The sequence below is a fragment of the Martes martes genome, assembly GCF_963455335.1.
Source record: "Martes martes genome assembly, chromosome: 8".
In the NCBI taxonomy this organism is placed as follows: domain Eukaryota; kingdom Metazoa; phylum Chordata; class Mammalia; order Carnivora; family Mustelidae; genus Martes; species Martes martes.
The window spans coordinates 20,976,337-20,995,159 of NC_137895.1; the positions used below are offsets into that span (position 1 = coordinate 20,976,337).

General features: G+C 39.5%; 1 protein-coding gene across 8 annotated transcripts in view; it reads right to left on the reverse strand.

Moving 5' to 3' along the window:
* Positions 1 to 18,823, reverse strand: part of NR1H4 (nuclear receptor subfamily 1 group H member 4) — a 66,881-nt gene that overhangs the window by 26,971 nt on the left and 21,087 nt on the right. For 6 of the 8 annotated variants that reach the window (XM_080810328.1, XM_080810325.1, XM_080810330.1 and 3 more), the window contains one exon: positions 10,468 to 10,833. In XM_080810328.1, the coding sequence (XP_080666454.1) occupies positions 10,468 to 10,833 (366 nt within the window). Of the gene's footprint in view, positions 1 to 10,467; positions 10,834 to 17,354; positions 17,486 to 18,823 lie in introns of those variants that run through there. The other 2 variants (XM_080810323.1, XM_080810324.1) reach the window with 2 other exon arrangements.

An 18,823-nucleotide genomic window follows, 5' to 3' on the forward strand; every position in this document is an offset into this window, starting at 1 on the left:
GTAGGCAGAGAGACAGGCAGAGAGAGAGAGAGAGAGGAGGCAGGCTCCCCGCCAAGCAGAGAGCCTGATGCGGGGCTCGATCCCAGGACCCTGGGATCATGACCTGAGCCGAAGGCAGAGGCTTTAACCCACTCAGCCACCCAGGTGCCCCTATGAAGTAGATTCTATTATTATTTCCTTCTTACAGCTAAGGAGACTGAGTTACACAGAGATGAAGCACTTTGCTCCAAATTCTATAGATAATAAATGGTAGAGCTTAGATTTGAACTCTGATATGCTCACTGGCAAATTCTATGCCTTTAATTAGTGCATTAGGCTATCCTTCTAGTAAGGAGCTTACATTGCTAAAAACTGTCTTTAGACATTAATCATTTTAGAATTTGTTTATAGACTCCTGATCACCTGGCAGAAGCTGTTTCAGACTATTATTTTTGAAAAAGCATCCCTCAAACTTCTGAGATGAAGTTGATGAAATTTACTATTTTTTAAGCTTTTATTTTAATTCAAGTTAGTTAACACATTGTTATATTAGTTTCAGGTGTACAACATAGTGAGTGATTCAACACTTCCAAACAACAGCAGGTGCTCATCATAATGCGGGCACTCCTTAATCCCCATCACCCATTTGACTCATTCCCTAAACCCCTTCCCCTCTGGTAACCATTGGTTTGTTCTCTGTAATCATAAGTCTGTTTTTTGGTTTCTTGATCTATCTCTCTCTCCCTCTCTCTCTTTTCCCTTTGATCATTTGTTTTGTTTCTTAAATTTCAAATGAGTGAAATGATATGGTATTGGTTTTTCTCTGACTGAACTATTTTGCTTAGGATAATACTCTCTAGCTCCCCTCAAGCCATGCAAATGGCAAGATTTCATTCTTTTTATAGCTGAATAATATTCCTTTGTATCCGTATACCACATCTTCTTTATCCATTCATCTACCGATGGACACTTGGGCTTCTTGCATATCTTGGCTATTGTAAATAATACTGCTATAAACAGGGGTGTACGTATCCCTTTGAATTAGTGTTTAATATTCGTTAGGTAAATACCCAGTAGTGCAATTACTGAATCACATGATAGTTCTATTTTCAACTTTTTGAGGAACCTCCATAGTGTTTTCCACAGTGGCGGCCCCAGTTTGCATTTCCACCAACACAGCAAGAGGGTCCTGTTTTCTCCACACTCTCACCAATACCAGTTGTTACTTGTGATGAAAATTATTATTGACTATTCAGTGCCTGCTGATAACTTTGAGGTTTTGAGCCACAGACAGACAAAAAAAAACTTCACCTGACTTCTCTAACACTTACTTTTATCAACTATAATCCATATTGATCTTTTTTTCTTAAATACATTTTAAAAGGACTGACTTTGAATTATTTTGAGAAGTTGCCTAACATCCTCTCAGAGTAGACAAATCTACAAACAACTTAGTAGTCAAAGGGCATTCATCAAACTTCTATACTCCCTTCTGTCAAAAAAAAATACCACAAAATAAGAGAAAAGTTCATGGAAACAGCATAATCTCTAAGAGTTAGAATACAAATACCTCAGTGTATCAAAAATGCTGACTAATCTCTGAAAGCCAGGGAACAGAGTAAATTTGTGAAAAACATGCCCAGGATAGGTGCAGAGAATGCAGGATTAGGAGCAATGGAGGAAACTGAGTTCAGATACAAGATGCTGATGGCCTATAAGCGTTCAGCGGGAACATTGTGTTACGCCAGGAGTTGGCGAACTACAAAATGCAGGGCAAATTCCACCCCCTGCTTATTTCTGCATGATCTGCAACCTAAGAATGGTTTTTACATGTTTAGTGAGTGGAAAAAAAACTCAAAAAAAAGTTATTTTGTGGTATGTAAAAGTTGTATGACATTCAAATTTTAGTGTCCATAAATAAAGCTTTATTCGAAAATAAAGCTCATTCATTTACATGCACATCTGCTTTCACACTACAATGGCAGTCAAGTAGTTGTGCCAGAGACCTTAATACCTACAAAGCCTAAAATATTAACTATTTGGCCCTTTACGAAAGTTCACCATCCATCCAAGCCATGGAGAACAGTGTATTTGCATGTAGTCTCAAGCATTGAATATAAACCGTGCAGGGCAATGCCCAGAAGGAATGGGGAGTCTCCGTGCCTAGAAGGTAAGGACCGAAACATTCTATCCAGCCACACGTCTTGTCCTCCCTCCAGATTGCTAAAAGCAGGCTGCGCAAACACAAACAGCATCTCAGAGGAGTGAACAGGGAATCTCAGAGGCTACTTAATGAAACCACTCTCCTTCCGAAAATCATTCGAGGATCACCTTTGTGGGAGTTTGCCTGGGAGGCAGCTCTTGGTCTATTCCTACTTTCACCATAACCTGTTAATACAAGGTGCAGGGTCAAAGTATAAGACATTGCAAGGTAAGCTCCCACAAAGGCAATTCTTAAATTATATCTTCTAATGCTCATATATATCACAATTAGAAATGAAGATACTTAGATGCCTCATTCTTTATTTTTAAAAGTGATATGACTAGTGGTTGTCATTTCTATGTGTGAAAGTGGCTGACGACCCTACTTAGTTATTAAGAAGATGGTCTATTTTGTACACAAATGAATATTGTCCAATAATTTATGGTTATGCCTGCTCCTGTGCCAGGAGATCATTCTGTCAAATAACCAATGGGTTTGGATTCACCATCACCTATATTTTGTTTGTTTTTCTCTTTGTTGGTGTGTTCTTTCTCTAAACACAGAACTGTAAGGACCTATTTAGCAAGAGGCTTTCATTAAAGTTAAACTGTCCCTGCTCCCTTTCCCGAAGGGGATTCACTTAAAAACAAGTCGGGGAAACCAGCTCCAGGTAACAAAGCCCAGATACAAGGGTGGGTCAGGCCAGGTGGAGACATCCCATCAGTGGGGGGTTGCATACTATCTCCCTAGCTACCAAGGAGTATGCCCCCCCCCTTTGGGAGCCTTTTTGGTGCCAATCCTAAATCAGGGTGTAATAGGCTGGTTCAAATGTCTACTAGGGTAAATTGTAATACAGTTGGTCACCCAGCATCACTGTGGAGTTTCCTGTGTGTGTTACAAACTCATTGGCCACCTATGCGTAGCCAGGCCCGACCGCATGGCCTTTGCCCTTAAAAGCTAGTCTGTGAAACAGAGAAGGGTCGCCCTCTCTTGTAAGAGGTGCGTCCCCTGAAACGTTCGGTCTGATTCTTGATGCTTGGCGCGAAATAAAGCTTTGCTTGACCTTCACTTTATATCAGTCTCGCTCCTTTAATCACGGACCCGTTATTGGGGCATAACAAGAACCGACTTTTAAAACCCTCATTTTCCTTGCATATGCTTTAGTGCTGTCTTTGGAAAGTCATTGACAGAAGGATACAAGAAAAGACAGCACAGAGATAAAATATAGCTCAGGAGTCCTGATGATCTGATGATCAATTCTACTCCATTCTTTCATAGCCATGAGGCCTGGACAAGTTTTTGAGTATTGGTATCTTTATTTGAGAAAAAGGAGATGATAATACCATCTACTGGAACCATTATAAGATAAACGAAATAAACAGTCTGTGGTGGGAATTGACCAGCCCATAACAGAGACTCATTACCTTCCCCAATTATTTGAGTCCATTAATGTGTTTTTCAATAATTTTAGCAATGCTAATATGAAAGAATAATTTATTGAGTGATTCGTGTATGCTTTGTTGTTTGTTCTTTTTCCTATTTGGGGGGTTAACCTTTTCTCCCCTCCCCCCACTTTTTTTTACTTTTCTTTCCCATCCCAAGAGGGTAGCCATTTTTCCATGCTCACTTGATAAAACAAAACAAAAGCGAGAGTCGTCTACCTCTAAAAAAAGATAACTCTAGCATTGGGCCTTTGTTTTCAACCCCTCATTGAAAGGGTTATACTGGATCATCTCAAAGATGCTGGAGGTGGAGGTCAATGCTTTTAGATTGGGAAAATGAGGGGAGGGGTAATAATGCTCTGTGTGAGCTTGATTTTGCATCTCTTTAAGAGCCATTCAGACTCCCAGGTGGGCAAACTCCCAGGAGTTGGAGGCTTAAGCAAACTAGAGTTTTTTTCAGTCACTACTTTCATATTTACATATTGCTTATGTATTTAGTTTAAACATGCCTTCTTGTTTAAATGTAATTTTTATGGTGTCTATTTCTCCTGCACATTAACTGTATATTTATTTGAAATTTCAATTTTTATCCACTGGAAATCATTCTTTTACTATTTAATTTTTCTGTATTTTTTTTAAAGGATTTTATTTATTTGGCAGAGAGAGGTCACAAGTAGGCAGAGAGGCAGGTAGAGAGAGAGAGGGGGAAGCAGGCTCCCTGCCTAGCAGAGAGCCTGATGCAGGACTCGATCCCAGGACCCTGAGATCATGACCTGAGCTGAAGGCAGAGGCTTAACCCACTGAGCCACCCAGGCACCCCTGTATGTTCTTTTTAACAGTATTTCATTGCTTTTATATTTTTTAATCTTTAATTTTTTGTCTTACTGTTTTCTCTTTTTGTCTATTTTAGCTCAGTTATATAAACTGTTTCCCTGCTTTGCTTTAAAATGGTGACTAAGAGAGCTGGAATTTTGTCTGTTTTGTTCACTGCATCTCCTATGCTTAGAATAGAACCTGGCATATGGTTGGTACCTAATAAGAGTTGCTGAATAAAGAACTGAATTAATGAATTCAAACTCTCAGGAGCTGGAGGCTTACTTAATTAACTAATAGGAAGAGAGAGAGTTTCGAAGACTGTGTATGATCAAAGTTTGAGAGGCTGGATGAACAGAAGAATAACAACAATAAAATAATAAGAATTCACCAACAAAGGAGCAAAAACTAACGCTTACTGAGCATTCAAGTGTGCCAGGCATAGAGCTAGATGTTTCAAAAACAATGTCTCATTTTTTTCTTCACAGTAACTTAATGATAATAGTAATAATAATGGACATTTAGTTTTAAATTATTATTTTTTAATTTAATTTAATGTATTTTCAGTGTCACAGAATTCATTGTTTATGCACCCCACCCAGTGCTCCATGCAATACGTGCCCTCCTTAACACCCACCACCAGGCTCCCCCAACCTCCACCCCCCGCCCCTTCAAAACCTCAGATTGTTTTTCAGAGTCCATAGTCTCTCATGGTTCATCTCCCCCTCCAATTTCCCTCAACATCCTTCTCTCCATCTCCCCATGTCCTCCGTGTTATTTCTTACGCTCCACAAATAAGTGAAACCAATAATGGACATTTATGGAAGGACATTTATTGAGTACCATAAGCAAGTACTATGTTAATTGCTTTAAACATATTATCTTCTTTAATCCTGCTTTAAACATATTATCTTCTTTAATCCTCTCACCAACCCCTAGGTACCTACCTTAAAGCATGGTCCTAAGGATTAAATGAGCTAGTACAGGTAAAGCCCCAGATAAAACCTGTGCATAATAATCATTTGATATATCTTATCTGTCTCTCACCAGCATCACCATCATCCTCATCTCAACCTCAACCTCCCCCTCCTCATCTTTATTACTATCCTCACTTTATAGGAGAGAAGTCTGAAGCCCAGACACATTCAGTAACTTGGAACATCTGAGAAGAGAATCAGCAGCACAGGAAGAGGGTGTTGAAATCTGATCAGAATCTGATTCCTCTTGCCACTTTGATAACACTTAACTACAAAAGGCTTCCAATGTGGTGACATAGTTTAAGCCCCACCCCCTTGCATCCAACTCCAAGATAATTGGACCTATAGAGTTCAGTAGGATCATGATCAAATTTTATAAACTCAGACCTCAAAATCAAATAAGATTTCAGGAAGTTCATGTGTGAGTCAGGGCGCCTCAGCCCTGACGCGTAAACAAAGAGCCCACTGGAAACACTCTGCATCTATTCCACACACCAGAATAGACTCAACAACTATGGAGTCTTTTCTAGAACTTCAGAACTAAGTCAGAATATGTTCAAAAAATGCCCTTTTTACTCATTAAAATGCCCTTTTAATTTACTCATTAAAATGCCCTTTAAGTATTCTACCATTCTCTCGCTGACAAGTGTAGACTCTCCCGGCCCGGAGATGGATGTGACTGACATTGACCTATTTGGAAATGCAGCCATTTGAAACTTCCAGTCAGATGCAGATCAGTTTTGTTAGCTGAGGTTTGAAGTTTGAATCAAAATTCACCCACACGTGAGCACATTTTCATATGCTCCACTGATAAGAGGGAGAAAAGAAAGCTCTTGATGTAATCTGATGCTGAGCAAATGGCAGACACTGTCAGTGTGTTAAGCTTGTGTTCTTAGAATCATTGCTCTTTAAAAATGTATTAGAATTTCTCTCACTGATGCCATAAGTGTTGACAATAAAACATTCATTATAATTAGAAATAGATATGAGGGGATCCTGGGTGGCTCACTACCTTAGAACCTCTGCTTTTGGCTCACATCATGGTCCCAGGGTCCTGGGATCGAGCCCTGCATTGGGCTCTCTGCTCAGCAGGGAGCCTGCTTCACCCTCTCTCTCTGCCTGCCTCTCTGCTTACTTGCGATCTCTGTCAAATGAATAAAATCTTTGAAAAAAAAAAAAGAAAGAAATAGATATGAGACTAATGAAATCAGGATGTTTAACTATGATCTTTGTTTTGTTTTTAAGTTTTTAAAAACTTTCTTCTGTGTGTATGTGTGTGTAAGTATCACAGGTCTGACGACATGCAGTGAAGTCCTAAAGAAAAAGAGCTGCCAGGATCTTTACATACAAAATTAAGTTAATTCTACAAAGACCCCGTGAAATAGATATTACCCTTTTTTTTTTTTTTCAGGGTGAAGGCTCAGAGAAGCCAAATATTCCACAAACTAAGAATTGGCTGGCCGGATATCCATGGCGCCCACTTCTACTCTAGGGTATGTTCTCTATTGTAAAGGCAGAAAAACTGGACACCTTCTTTCCCAAAATCCCTTGCAGCTAACGTTGTGGATATGATTTAAGCTCTGCAGGACAGACGCCCTTGTAAGACTTGTTTCTGCTGGCAAGCAGGGCTGTGGAATTGTGCTATGGCAGCATCTTGGTTTCCCGTTGCTAACTTCGAGGGCATCGAAAGTCAAGACACAGGGTATTTGTCATGGGTGTATTAAGTTTAGCTGGCCAACCATTGCTCTGGAACCAGTAATTATGGGGGAGGCATCTTTTTGATCCCTAGATGGCAGCTATGGTGGTGTCTTTCTGGAGCCATCAGCTCTGTGTTAGCTTCCTGTTTCCCCATCTTCTTGACCATAGCAAGTCCTTGGCAGGCCAGATCCTCAGGGTGACCCCGAGCATCCTCTTGGAGACTCAGCACAGAACCTGCTCCTCTACCCTTCCAACTTCTCCTGTATTAATTCCTTACTGCTTGAAATTTTTATTTGTTTTATTTCACTGAACTCGGACCAATATATTAAGTAACAAGCTTATCCAGCCAAGAATGACAGTCTAGATTCAACGCATGCCTGGGAAACCCCAAAATCCACACCCTTCCTTTGATGAAAAGCTACGGAGTAAGACGCATTCTGTATTTGGTAAGCACAGATATCCAAGGAGTGTGGAGTGGGGGGCCAAGTTTGGCCAAGGAGGCCTGCCTGGCACGGGGTACTGGTTCTTTCCCTTGTAGTCTACCCTGTGTTGTGAACCTCCTTCCTGTTCACTAAGCTAGGATAATTTTCATTTGTTTCCTCAAGAGAACATATACAAAGGAGCTCATTATTGGCTTTTCCATCACAAAAGCCTAAGCGTCAAGATCCCAGACACTCAATTTTCCCAAGTTGGAATAGATAGACAAATAAAGAGAAACCAAAAAAAGCCAAGTCATGTTAAGTTCATGAGAAGGCCCTGAGTTCTGTCCCTCCCACCTTCATGCCCAGACTGTACCCCGGGATGTGTGTATTGAAAGAATATAGCAACTCCATGTCATTCAGGAGTCCTAGAACAAAAGAATTCTTGTACCCTTTCCTGGAGACAGCCTAGAGAGGCATCTGTGTCTGCTGGTACTCAGGGCGGCATAGGAACAGGTGAAATGATCTCTCTGGGCAGCCAGGCATGTCAGCCCCCCACGGGAGGAGCATCAGGAACCCACCCACCTGAGCTGCAGAACAGCAGGCAGAGCAGACAGGAAGGAGAATTGTGCTCAAGACCCCAGAATGGAGCCTCAGAGACCCTTCCGACTGGTGACTGAAGACCAGCTAGAATAACACCCAGCAGATGCCGCACCACATTAACAATGGTGAAAACTAGAGCCTCCCCCGCAATGCCCAATCCCTGCAGGAAACTGCATAATCATAGAATTTAGACAAAACCCCAGAGAAAGGTAGGGGTTTTTTGGGGGGGGAGGAGGGATGAGTAGAATAATCCTGAATTGAATGAAATATAGTTTCCATGATTTCAATCCAGCTATACAATTCAATCCAGCCATACAAAATGAGTTTACGTGTCTCATATCCATGCCCTGAGTGTTGTACTCTCTTGCTACCCAGCTTCCAATTACTTCTCACACTCATCCTCCATAGCCTTTGGTCTAGAACAGGGTCAGCAAAATACAGCCAGGCCTATGGGCCAAATTCAGCCTAATGTCCGTTTTTTTGTTTTTTTTTTTTTAATTCCTTGCCTATTTTTGTAGGTTAAAGAAAGCCACAGTTATGCCCCTTCTTTATGTGGGTGTGTTTGCAAAGTTGAGTAATCACAACAGAAACCGCTATGGTGCAAAGCCTGAATTATTTACTCTCTCTTTACAGGGAAAAAACATTGCCAACCTCTGATGTAGAGCACAGGTTCTTCCTCGCTCCGTCTCATCTTCTCCCTGCACTCTGGTCCTTTTGCTCCCACCATGGGGGCAAAGTCTCAAGGCAGAATCAATGAAAAAGCTCAACCTTTCTCTGCTCTTAAAAATTATTATCTGCGGGGCACCTGGGTGGCTCAGTGGGTTAAGCCTCTGCCTTTGGCTCAGGTCATGATCCCGGGGTCCTGGGATCGAGCCCCACATTGGGCTCTCTGTTCAGCAGGGATCCTGCTTCCCCCTCTCTCTGCCTGCCTCTCTGCCTCCTTGTGATCTCTCTCTCTGTCAAATAAATAAATAAAATCTTAAAAAAAATTATTATCTGCATCCAGATCCAGCTTTTCCTTCCTGAATTTCCCCAAGGATGGGTTCTCTCCTGAGTACTTTTCTGTCCCCTTGTGTCCTGTGATCCTGTACTTTCCTGGTCTCCTCCCATTTCTGGCTTCCTGTATATCTTTTAGGGGCAACTCTTCCCTTGCCTGCTTTTATTTTATTTTTTAAAAAGATTTTATTTATTTATTTGACCCAGAGAGAGAGAGAGAGACAGCACAAGCAGGGGAAGAGTCAGGCAGAGAGAGAGGGAGAAGCAGGCTCCCTGCTGGGCAAGGAGCCCGACACAGGACTCAATCCCAGGACCCTGGGATCATGCCCTGAGCTGAAGGCAGCTGCTTAATGACTGAGCCACCCAGGCGCCCCTCCCCTGCCCACTTTTAAAGTCAGTGTTTTGGGGGGTTGTCTTAGGCACACTGATTTCACTCCATTCACCCTGGATGCCCCAGAGTCTTCTTGGGAGGACCAGGTTTCACAAAGTGTTCAGCTGTAAGGAGGTGACCTGACTCAGATTACTGACTTCAGAGGTTTATTCTCTGGCCCAGATTATACCAATAGTTTATCCATTGATTTAGTCAATATTAGTCTTGAGCAAATAGCTCAAAGAGTAGAATGACCACTCAGTAGGCAAGGATCAAAAGATAGGATAGGCTAGTGGTTAACTCCAGAGCAAAGGCTCTGGCATTAGGCCTATCAGTTATGGATTGGAAGCTCCACCTCTAATTAGCTGTGAAGGCTTGAGGAAGTAACCCACTTTCCTCATCTCTAAAATGGGAATGAAGTATTAGAACTAATAAGTTTACTATTGAGGTTGAATAAATACATCAACTAATAGAGTCTTATTCTCTTTGATCTCAGTTTTAAAAGAGATGAGTTCAACAGTTTCTCTTTCTTTTAAAAAAACAACAGGGTAGCGTGGGTGGTGTCCGATTCTTGATTTCAACTCAGGTCGTGATCTCAGGGTTGTGGGACTGAGCCCCACATCAGACTCTCTGCTGGGCATGGAGCCTGCTTGGGGTTCTCTCTCTTCCTCTCTCTCTCTCTATCCTTTCCTCTGCTTGCTTTCTCTCTCTCTCTCAAAAACAAACAAAAAACCCATAATCATTTAATTTCTTTAACCATATGTGAGGTTGTAACTAGAAAATATTTTACTTATATATAAGCTAAATACACTAAAAGGCTTTTCCTAGAGATTTATAACAGGTAGGCATGTAGGAAGAGAAAATGGGAGGTTATCTGGAAAAAGGGAAGAATTCAGTCTGAGGGATTTCAACAACCAGTTCAAAGAGTAAAACCTCAAGGAGAGAATGGCCAACCAGAGGTGCTTACCTTTGCAGCCCTCACAGGTCAGTGCATTATAATGGTAACCAGATGCTCTGTCTCCGCAAACAACACATAATTCATCCCCTTTTATTCTCCCTGCCGATGCACTCATTCGGGACTTTTTTGTTACAGGAATCTCTGCTACCTCAATCTCTCCTTGGTAGAGAGTCTCAGCTGGCATTCGCCTGAGTTCATATATTCCAGGAGAATACCACTCCTCGGGCTGCTGGGGATAGAAACCCAGGTTGGAATAATAGGATGACGAGGAAATCTGTGGCTGAACTTGCGGAAACGGAACATTGTTGTATTGTGAGTATGGCTCTACTTCTAGATTCTGTCCCAAAGGTCCTGCTGCTTGCTCTGTTAGTACACCTGAACAAGAGTAACAAAATTGGAATTAATGTCTAAGAAAAGACCAAAATTCAACTATATAAAAATTGACAACTTCTTTACAGCAAAAAACAAAAACAAAAACAAAAAAAAATTAAAAAGGATTTAATGACAAATTACAAGCTCAGAAAAATATCTGCAACATAAAAGACCAAAGACTCATATCACTAACAGGTAAAGAGCACTTGCAAACCAATAAGAAGAATTCAACAACCTCATGGGAGATAAAGGATATGAAAGGACAGTTTTTAGAAATACAAACAGAAAGTGTTTTATAAACACACAAAAATGCACTCACCTTTATCAACAATTAAATTTAAATTTAAATTGCAATATAAAATGACCATGTTCATCCTCAAATAAGTAAAGGTTAAAAATGCTCAATAGAACACTTTTAGAAAAGCAAACATTCTTAGAGGACAATTATTCAGTATCCTTCAGCATTTGAAACTCAAATACTCTTTTAATGCAGACATTAGGCTGCAAGGAAATTTATTTTAGAAATAGGCACGTATTTGTGTGAAAGGCTTCTGTAAAGATATCCATGTGTAGGAAAATCTGTAAAAACTATAAATCAGGAACTAATTTAAATATCCACCAATAGGAGTCTTATTAAATTGCATTATGTCCATGCACTGAAATATTATGTAGATGTGAATTTAAATCTATATGTGTTGATAAAGAAAGGTTTCTATGATATGATGTCATTTGAAAATATTAACTTATAGAATAATGTATATATTTATGTAGGTATTAAAAGAACAATGTGTGTGTCCACACGCATGTGTACAAGGCAAGTTTCTGCATGATACAAAAGAAACTGGATGATGGTGACTGGAAAGTGAGATTGTTCCATTGTTTTCTGGGGTGGGAGGTTGCATGGTGTTTATGCTGTTTGTAACTTTACCATGTAGATTAGTATTTAATCATGATAAAACAAAGAAGGAGCTTAAAAAAAAAAGAATGTAGTGCCTGGAATTGTGAGTATTGTTCAAATTCTAGTCCTGTTACTTATTTTCTGTGTGTATCTTGGCAATTTATTTAATGTCTTTAGGGATCAAATTTCTCTTCGTAAAACAGAGAATAATAGCTACCTCATTAGGTTGATGTAAGAATTAAACAAGATCATGTATGCCAAGCACTTTGCTAAATGTTTGGCACACAAAGAGTGCCAGATAAATTAGAGTTGCCATTAAAATAGTAATAATAATCATTATTCCTACTGCTGTTATTACAAAATGAACCTTTTATCTATAAAACCTCTAGGTGTTAGAAAACCATCAGGTTGTGCAAGTGCTTCTATTTCCTAGGAACACAAACAATGACTCTTTAGAAAATAAAAATATTTAAGCTATGCAAAACGCTAAAAATTTTAACAAACATAAATAAGATATAGGAGAGTGTACAAATGTGTCTGATTCTTCAAAGCATGGTCAGGCAACCCTAGACCAAAATTCCAACTCCACCTCCAATGAACAGTGGAACTTTGGGCAAACTGCTGAACTACTGATGAGCCCAGTTTTGATGGCAGCAAGCTTGGGATGAAAATATCTATCCAGAGTTATGTTGAGGATTGAATGAGATAATACAATTATTCCACAATTCCTTATGATAGTCTTGGAGTCACATGTATTTTGGAATTCAGAACTGATTGACTGTGTTTTAGAACAGAACACAGTGTGTGATCTGGGACAGAACTCGGAATCAAACACAGCAATCTTTTCCATGGTGAAATGTATAAATATTCATATGATGTGGAATAAATAAATAAATAAATAAAGGCCATTAATATCCTCCCATCCATTCAGGTCAGGTTTTTGCCACCAGAGAAGTTTGTGTCAAAACTTTGGTTAAAATGTTTCATTTTTAAAGCTTTTGGAATTTAGAACTGTCCATTAGGGATTGTAGATCTACGCATCTATACATTTGCAGTGCCCCCAAAATTGCTGTGGTCGTTATTATTGCTACTACGACTGTCAGAAAACTCTTAGAAACTCCATCCTAGTGCCAGGAGCTTGTATATTTGCAATTCTTCTCGCAAAATCCTAGGAAATGGGTAACATTAGTATCCTCATTTACAAATGAGTAGCCTGAGGCACAGAGAAGGGAGGCAACTCTACTCCTACATTCCTAAATAGCTGAGACTTGAGCTTTGATAGTCTGACTTCAAAACCATGTGCTGAATCACTCCTCTCTGGGATAATTTCAGATGTGTGATGCTTTAAAGCATGAGAGTACATGGTTTTCTCTTCATCCCTCTGTGCCTCAGCTGGTGAGTCCCTTCAATACCTCTGCTTGCAGGTAAGCTACAATCAGGTGTGCGAGGTGCCACATGATCCTACCTTTTCTCTTCCAGCCATTTCTCATGTTTTGAGTTACCTAATCCTTGAATCTGCATTGCAGGTTCCAGACTCAGAACCTCCCTTCCCTGCCCCCCCTCCACTGCTTCCTGAGCCTGGAACTTTCTACAACACAGCCATTTGCTCACAGAGCTTCATCTCACTATTCTCCACTTAATCTATCTCTAAATGTCCTTTTAAGTATAGCTTCTTTTGGGAAATCTTCCCTGACTCTAGGTCCCTGGGTGTTCTGAGTTTAGTTACATGGTACTTTACCTATCCTCCATGGGCTGCCCTTTGCTCATCTCTAAAGAAAAGACTTCATGCTGGATGACGTGACAGTTCTTCTTTATATCTAAAATCTCCATAAAGAATGACTAAAAGACTATGGGCATGAGAAATCAAGGCTCTTCTACAATGGCCAAGTGGAATATATGCATACCAAAAGTTTGTTGAAAAGAATGCTTTCTGCATTGATCCAGAAAAAGATTGTTGAAGCACAAAGTATATACTATCTGGGAAAAAATTAACTTCCTGTCTTCCATGCCTGACTTCTCCATATAAAACCATCATTAAGTGATTATATCTGAAAGACAAAGTTTTGGCAATGGTGCTTTGTCTTATTACCACAAAATAGAAGAATATGAAATAGAATATGATTACAACAAAAAGAAGAGATAAAATATAAGCAAAATCCTGATCTATTTTATAACCAAATATGACTAAAATTTGTGGAGTGAATGGGTTTGAAAAGAACTGAAAAGCATTAAAAGCATTACTTTCACTTATTCTTATTGCTGGATTTTATCCCCCAACCTATCTTACCCTGTCAATTACTGGTTCCCACCCCCGGCCCCTGCAGATCCAACAAGGTAAAGCAACTTGCCTGAGGTCAAACAATTAATGACAGAAACTGGATTTTACAAAATCCAGGGAAACGTGTAATTTTTCCCTCCTCACGTGACAATTCCAAGATCTCAAATCATTGTTTCCATTAAGCTACTTTTCTTATGATCAATAGATAGCATGTAGTCCTGACTGAAGTCAGATCATGGCATCAAAATCTTATTGGTCCTTTGGAATCATTTCAAGTAAAATGGAAAGCTTTCACAAAGACATTGACAATATAATATGAAAGCAAGAAAACATGGTAAGAATATGAGAATAGCACATAATATTATTAAATAATGCTTCTATCCTCAAAGCACATCCACAAGCAGTATTTCAGTGTCCCCACCAAATCTCCGCAGTATGCAGGCAACTTATAATAAGAAGGCCAGCATGGTCAACAGCACCGAAAATAGTGGGATTAGAACAACTTCCATCGTGAATTGACTGTAAGACTTTGAACAACTGCCTAACATTTTTTCTGTTTTAATTTCTTCTATGAAATGGAACTATTAACAGCCAGTCTTGCTATCTTATAAGGTAGTTCTGAGTATAAAATAAAGTAGTTGAGAAAACATTTTGATAAGTTGAATGTCATGAAAAGACATGTTTGTTCCCTAAAGAACCTAGCAAAATCCTGATTTTAATAGTTAACTGATAATTAATTAGTAATTATCTTGGTCTGTTTTGATAACATAAGTTATAGGATACTCCTTTCATTTATAAATATTGTATTGATACTTGCTATTTTCCAGACAATGTGTTAGGCTCTGAGGATACAAACAGTGAACAAGACAAAAGAAACATACAAAAGACCGCAGTCATTCCCTACACATGAAGGCATGTGCATGTGTGCGTGTGTGTGTGTGTGTGTGTGTGTGTGTGTGTGTGTATGTATAGAGATATCAAGGGCTGGGACAAAAACAAGCAAACAAATACCAGAACTTTCTGATAAAGCACAGATGTGGAAGAGCAGAGGTGGGTCAACTTTAAAATATGATTTCTATAAAAGTAAATTTATTTTTACTTTAGTACAATTTAAAGTAAATAATAATATATTAATATATATCTATAAATTTGGATTTATCAGTGCTTTTCCAGAATCAGTCTATCCCAAAGTGGGGGGATTTAGATTCCTTTATGATGGGGAATGCTCCCTGAGAGTTTAGGAAGAGTGTTTTTTTTTTTAATATTTATGTATTTATGTATTTATATTTAGAGAGAATGTGTGTGAGCAGGGAAGGGACACAGGTAGAGGGAGAGGAAGAGAATCTCAAGCAGACTCCCACTGAGCACAGAGCCCAATGCAGAGCTCAATCTCACGACCCTGATATCATAACCTGAGCCAAAATCAAGAGTTAGACACTTAACCAATGATCCACCCATGCGCTCCGAGGAAGAGCTTTTAAATGGGAACACATGAATGTACAGACACCTGGGAAGTCTGAGACCCCTGCAAAGGAAAGCAAAATTCTCCTGGGTAGAGTCTCTAGCATTCAGTAATTTCTCTAAAGGGGTACCATCTAAGGGAACTTCCTGAGGTGATGGAAATATTCTATACCATCGATATGGTAGCCACTAACCGTATGAGACTATGGAACACTTGAAACGTCATTAGTGATACTGAGAAACTGAGTTTTAAGTTTTATTTAATCTTTTAAAGATTTTATTTATTTATTTGACAGAGAGAGACACAGCGAGAGAGGGAATACAAGTAGAAGGAGTGGGAGAGGGAGAAGCAGGCTTCCCACTGAGCAGGGAGCCCAATGCAGGGCTCGATCCTAGGACCCCGGAATCATGACCTGAGCCAAAGGCAGATGCTTATCAACTGAGCCACCCAGGCACCCAGTTTTATTTAATTTTAAATAATTAAAATTAAAAATTACACAGCCACCTGTGACTAGTGACTACTATATTAGACAGTATAGCTCCAAGGAGTTTGTGATGTGTTTTTATTGCTATGGTTAGTCTGTGAACACTTTGGGGAATATATTAGGTTATATTCCACCCCCCCCCGACCTTTTTTTATTTCATTCCTGGTGCCTTACACAAAGCCTGATACAGTGTGCTTAATAAATGCCTATTAAATGGAAATGATAGGGGGCGCCTGGGTGGTTCAGTGAGTTAAAGCCTCTGCCTTCAGCTCAGGTCATGATCCCAGGGTCCTGGGATTGAGCCCCGCATTGGGCTCTCTGCTCAGCGGGGAGCCTGCTTCCTCCCCTCTCTCTGCCTTCCTCTCTGCCTACTTGTGATCTCTCTCTCTCTGTCAAAAAAAAAAAAAAAAAAAAGAACAATTTAAATGGAAATGATAGAAAGATTTGCTTTTCCTGCCTTCTAACTGATTTTGTAAATACAGTGTCAATCACTTTTAAACATATTTAAATAAAATAGTATGCTGCTAACTCTACAATCATATATTCAAAATTATAATTATTGTAAAAATAGAGTTCCTCTTTTAACTGAAAATTTAAGAGGTAAGATTCTGTTTTGAAAAAATATTAAAATAGACAATATTACATGATATGGTCTATGTTTTAATTATGATCTATGTTTTACTTCAGAGAAAACAAATAGTGTAAACCTAAAACTGAACTCTTTACTTATCTGATTTTCCGTCAATTGGGGAGAAATCTGCTATGAAACTAATTCAGTAAATCAGTATTTCTCAATCTCTCTTTATTTTTCTCATCACAATCCATAGTTTGAAATACATCTTATATCATAACTCCCATATACACTTAAACATATGTAGAAGTAACTGAAATAAGATTTTCACAAAATAACACTTATCCTTACATTTCTTGAAGAAATGTACTCTGACATTTCTATGCTACTCTACTCTTATTCTATTCTATTCTAAACTATTCTAACTTTTTAATGGTGGTGATAGCCACAAATAGACTTCGTGACCCACTGGGATCTGAGACGTGCCATTTTTAAAACACTGCATTAAGTACGTACTTCAAAGTACTTTTTCATGTGTCTACAGGCATTAATTAGAAACTTTCAAGTGTTTAACTTGAAAAAAGCTTGCTAATTTTACATAATATTTAATGAACAATTTTAGGGAAAACATACTTAGATTTTATCTCAATGAGATACTCACCTCCCTAAATCCTCAAAAATCACCCCGCCCCAACTTCTCACCCCAGCCTTCTGGTTCTGACTAAGACATCTTTGACAGACACCCGTTGCTAAAATCTCAAACAAAAGCCCTCCACTTCCTCAGTCCAGTTGCAGAAGTTTGGCCAAGAGCACCTGTGAACAGTGTCTTACCTTTATCAGGCTTCATGTGCATCATTTCCATAATAAATCCTGATGATGCGTGTCTATGGCGAGGACTACTTTGAATTGGATTTTCTAACCCCTGAAACTGCATTACCATTCTTAGCTTACTCACAGCAACTGAAAATGAGACCAGGTAAGCAGCGATAGAGGCCAGAGGTTGTGTGGTTTACTGATTAACTTCATTACAGAGCAGAATATTTGTAAATGTTTATGAGAAAAGTCCTCGATGCCAAGTTGTCTAGTACCTGGAAACCAGTCTTTTAGCTAAATATTTTGGGGGAGCACTTTCGAATTTTAGAACTTAATAGGTAGAGTAGATTTCTGTTCAGTGGCTCTAAAAGTGGATTTGGGGTCAAGTGCCATACTCTGTGTCTTGACATTTGTTCCTATCAAAAGTCTACAGAATAATATAATTTTGTTATGTCAGAAAGCACTGAAGCATAATGCTTAACAGTACAAGACCAAATGATCTGGGTTTATATTCAATGTTAGTGGAATTGTGTTCCCCACCCCACCCCCAAATTGGTATGTTGAAGTTCTAACCCCCAGACCTCAGCACGTGACATTATTTGGAGACAGGGTTTTTATAGAGGTAATCAAGTTGAAATATTCATGAGGATGGTCCCTAATCCCATATAACTGGTCTCCTTATACAAATGGGAAATGTAGACACTGAGACAGGCAGACATAAAGAGAAGACACTATGAAGAGATAAAGGGAAGAGGCAGTCATCTATAAGCCAAGAAGAGGACCAGGAATAGACCCCCTTACCCCACAGCCTTCAGAAGGAATCAACGTGCTAACCCTTTGGTTCTGGACTTCTTTCTAGCCTCAAGAACAGTGAAACAATCCATTTCTGTTCTTTTTTTTTTTTTTTTAAGATTTTATTTATTATTTATTTGATGACAGAGCTCACAAGTAGGCAGAGAGGCAGGCAGAGAGAGAAGAAGGGAAGCAGGCTCCCTGCTGAGCAGAGAGCCCGATGATGCGGGGCTGGATCCCAGGACTCTGGGATCATGACCTGAGCTGAAGGCAGAGGCTTTAATCCACTGAGCCACCCAGGCACCCAATCCATTCCTGTTCTTAAAGCCACCCAGTCTGGTCCTTCATTACAGCCTCCTTAACAAACTAATACTTCCAGACTCCCTTGGTACTCACTAGCTGTGGATATGGACAAATTCCTGAACCATTTTATTTCTCCATTTCCTCACCTGTAAAATGGGGCTGATAACCATACAACGTCACAGAGTTACAATGAGCATTAAAATAAGATAATATTTATAAAATGCTTAGCACAGTAGATGGCTACCCACCGTCACTACATTGATGTTATGATTACTCGGCTTTGGACTCAGGTTGTAGGGTGGCTTGCTTACTGAGTAGGAATAATTTCTGCAGCATAATCTTTGGCTATCAAGCTTGTGACTGTTGGTTATTTTTTGGAAAAGAGGGCTTTA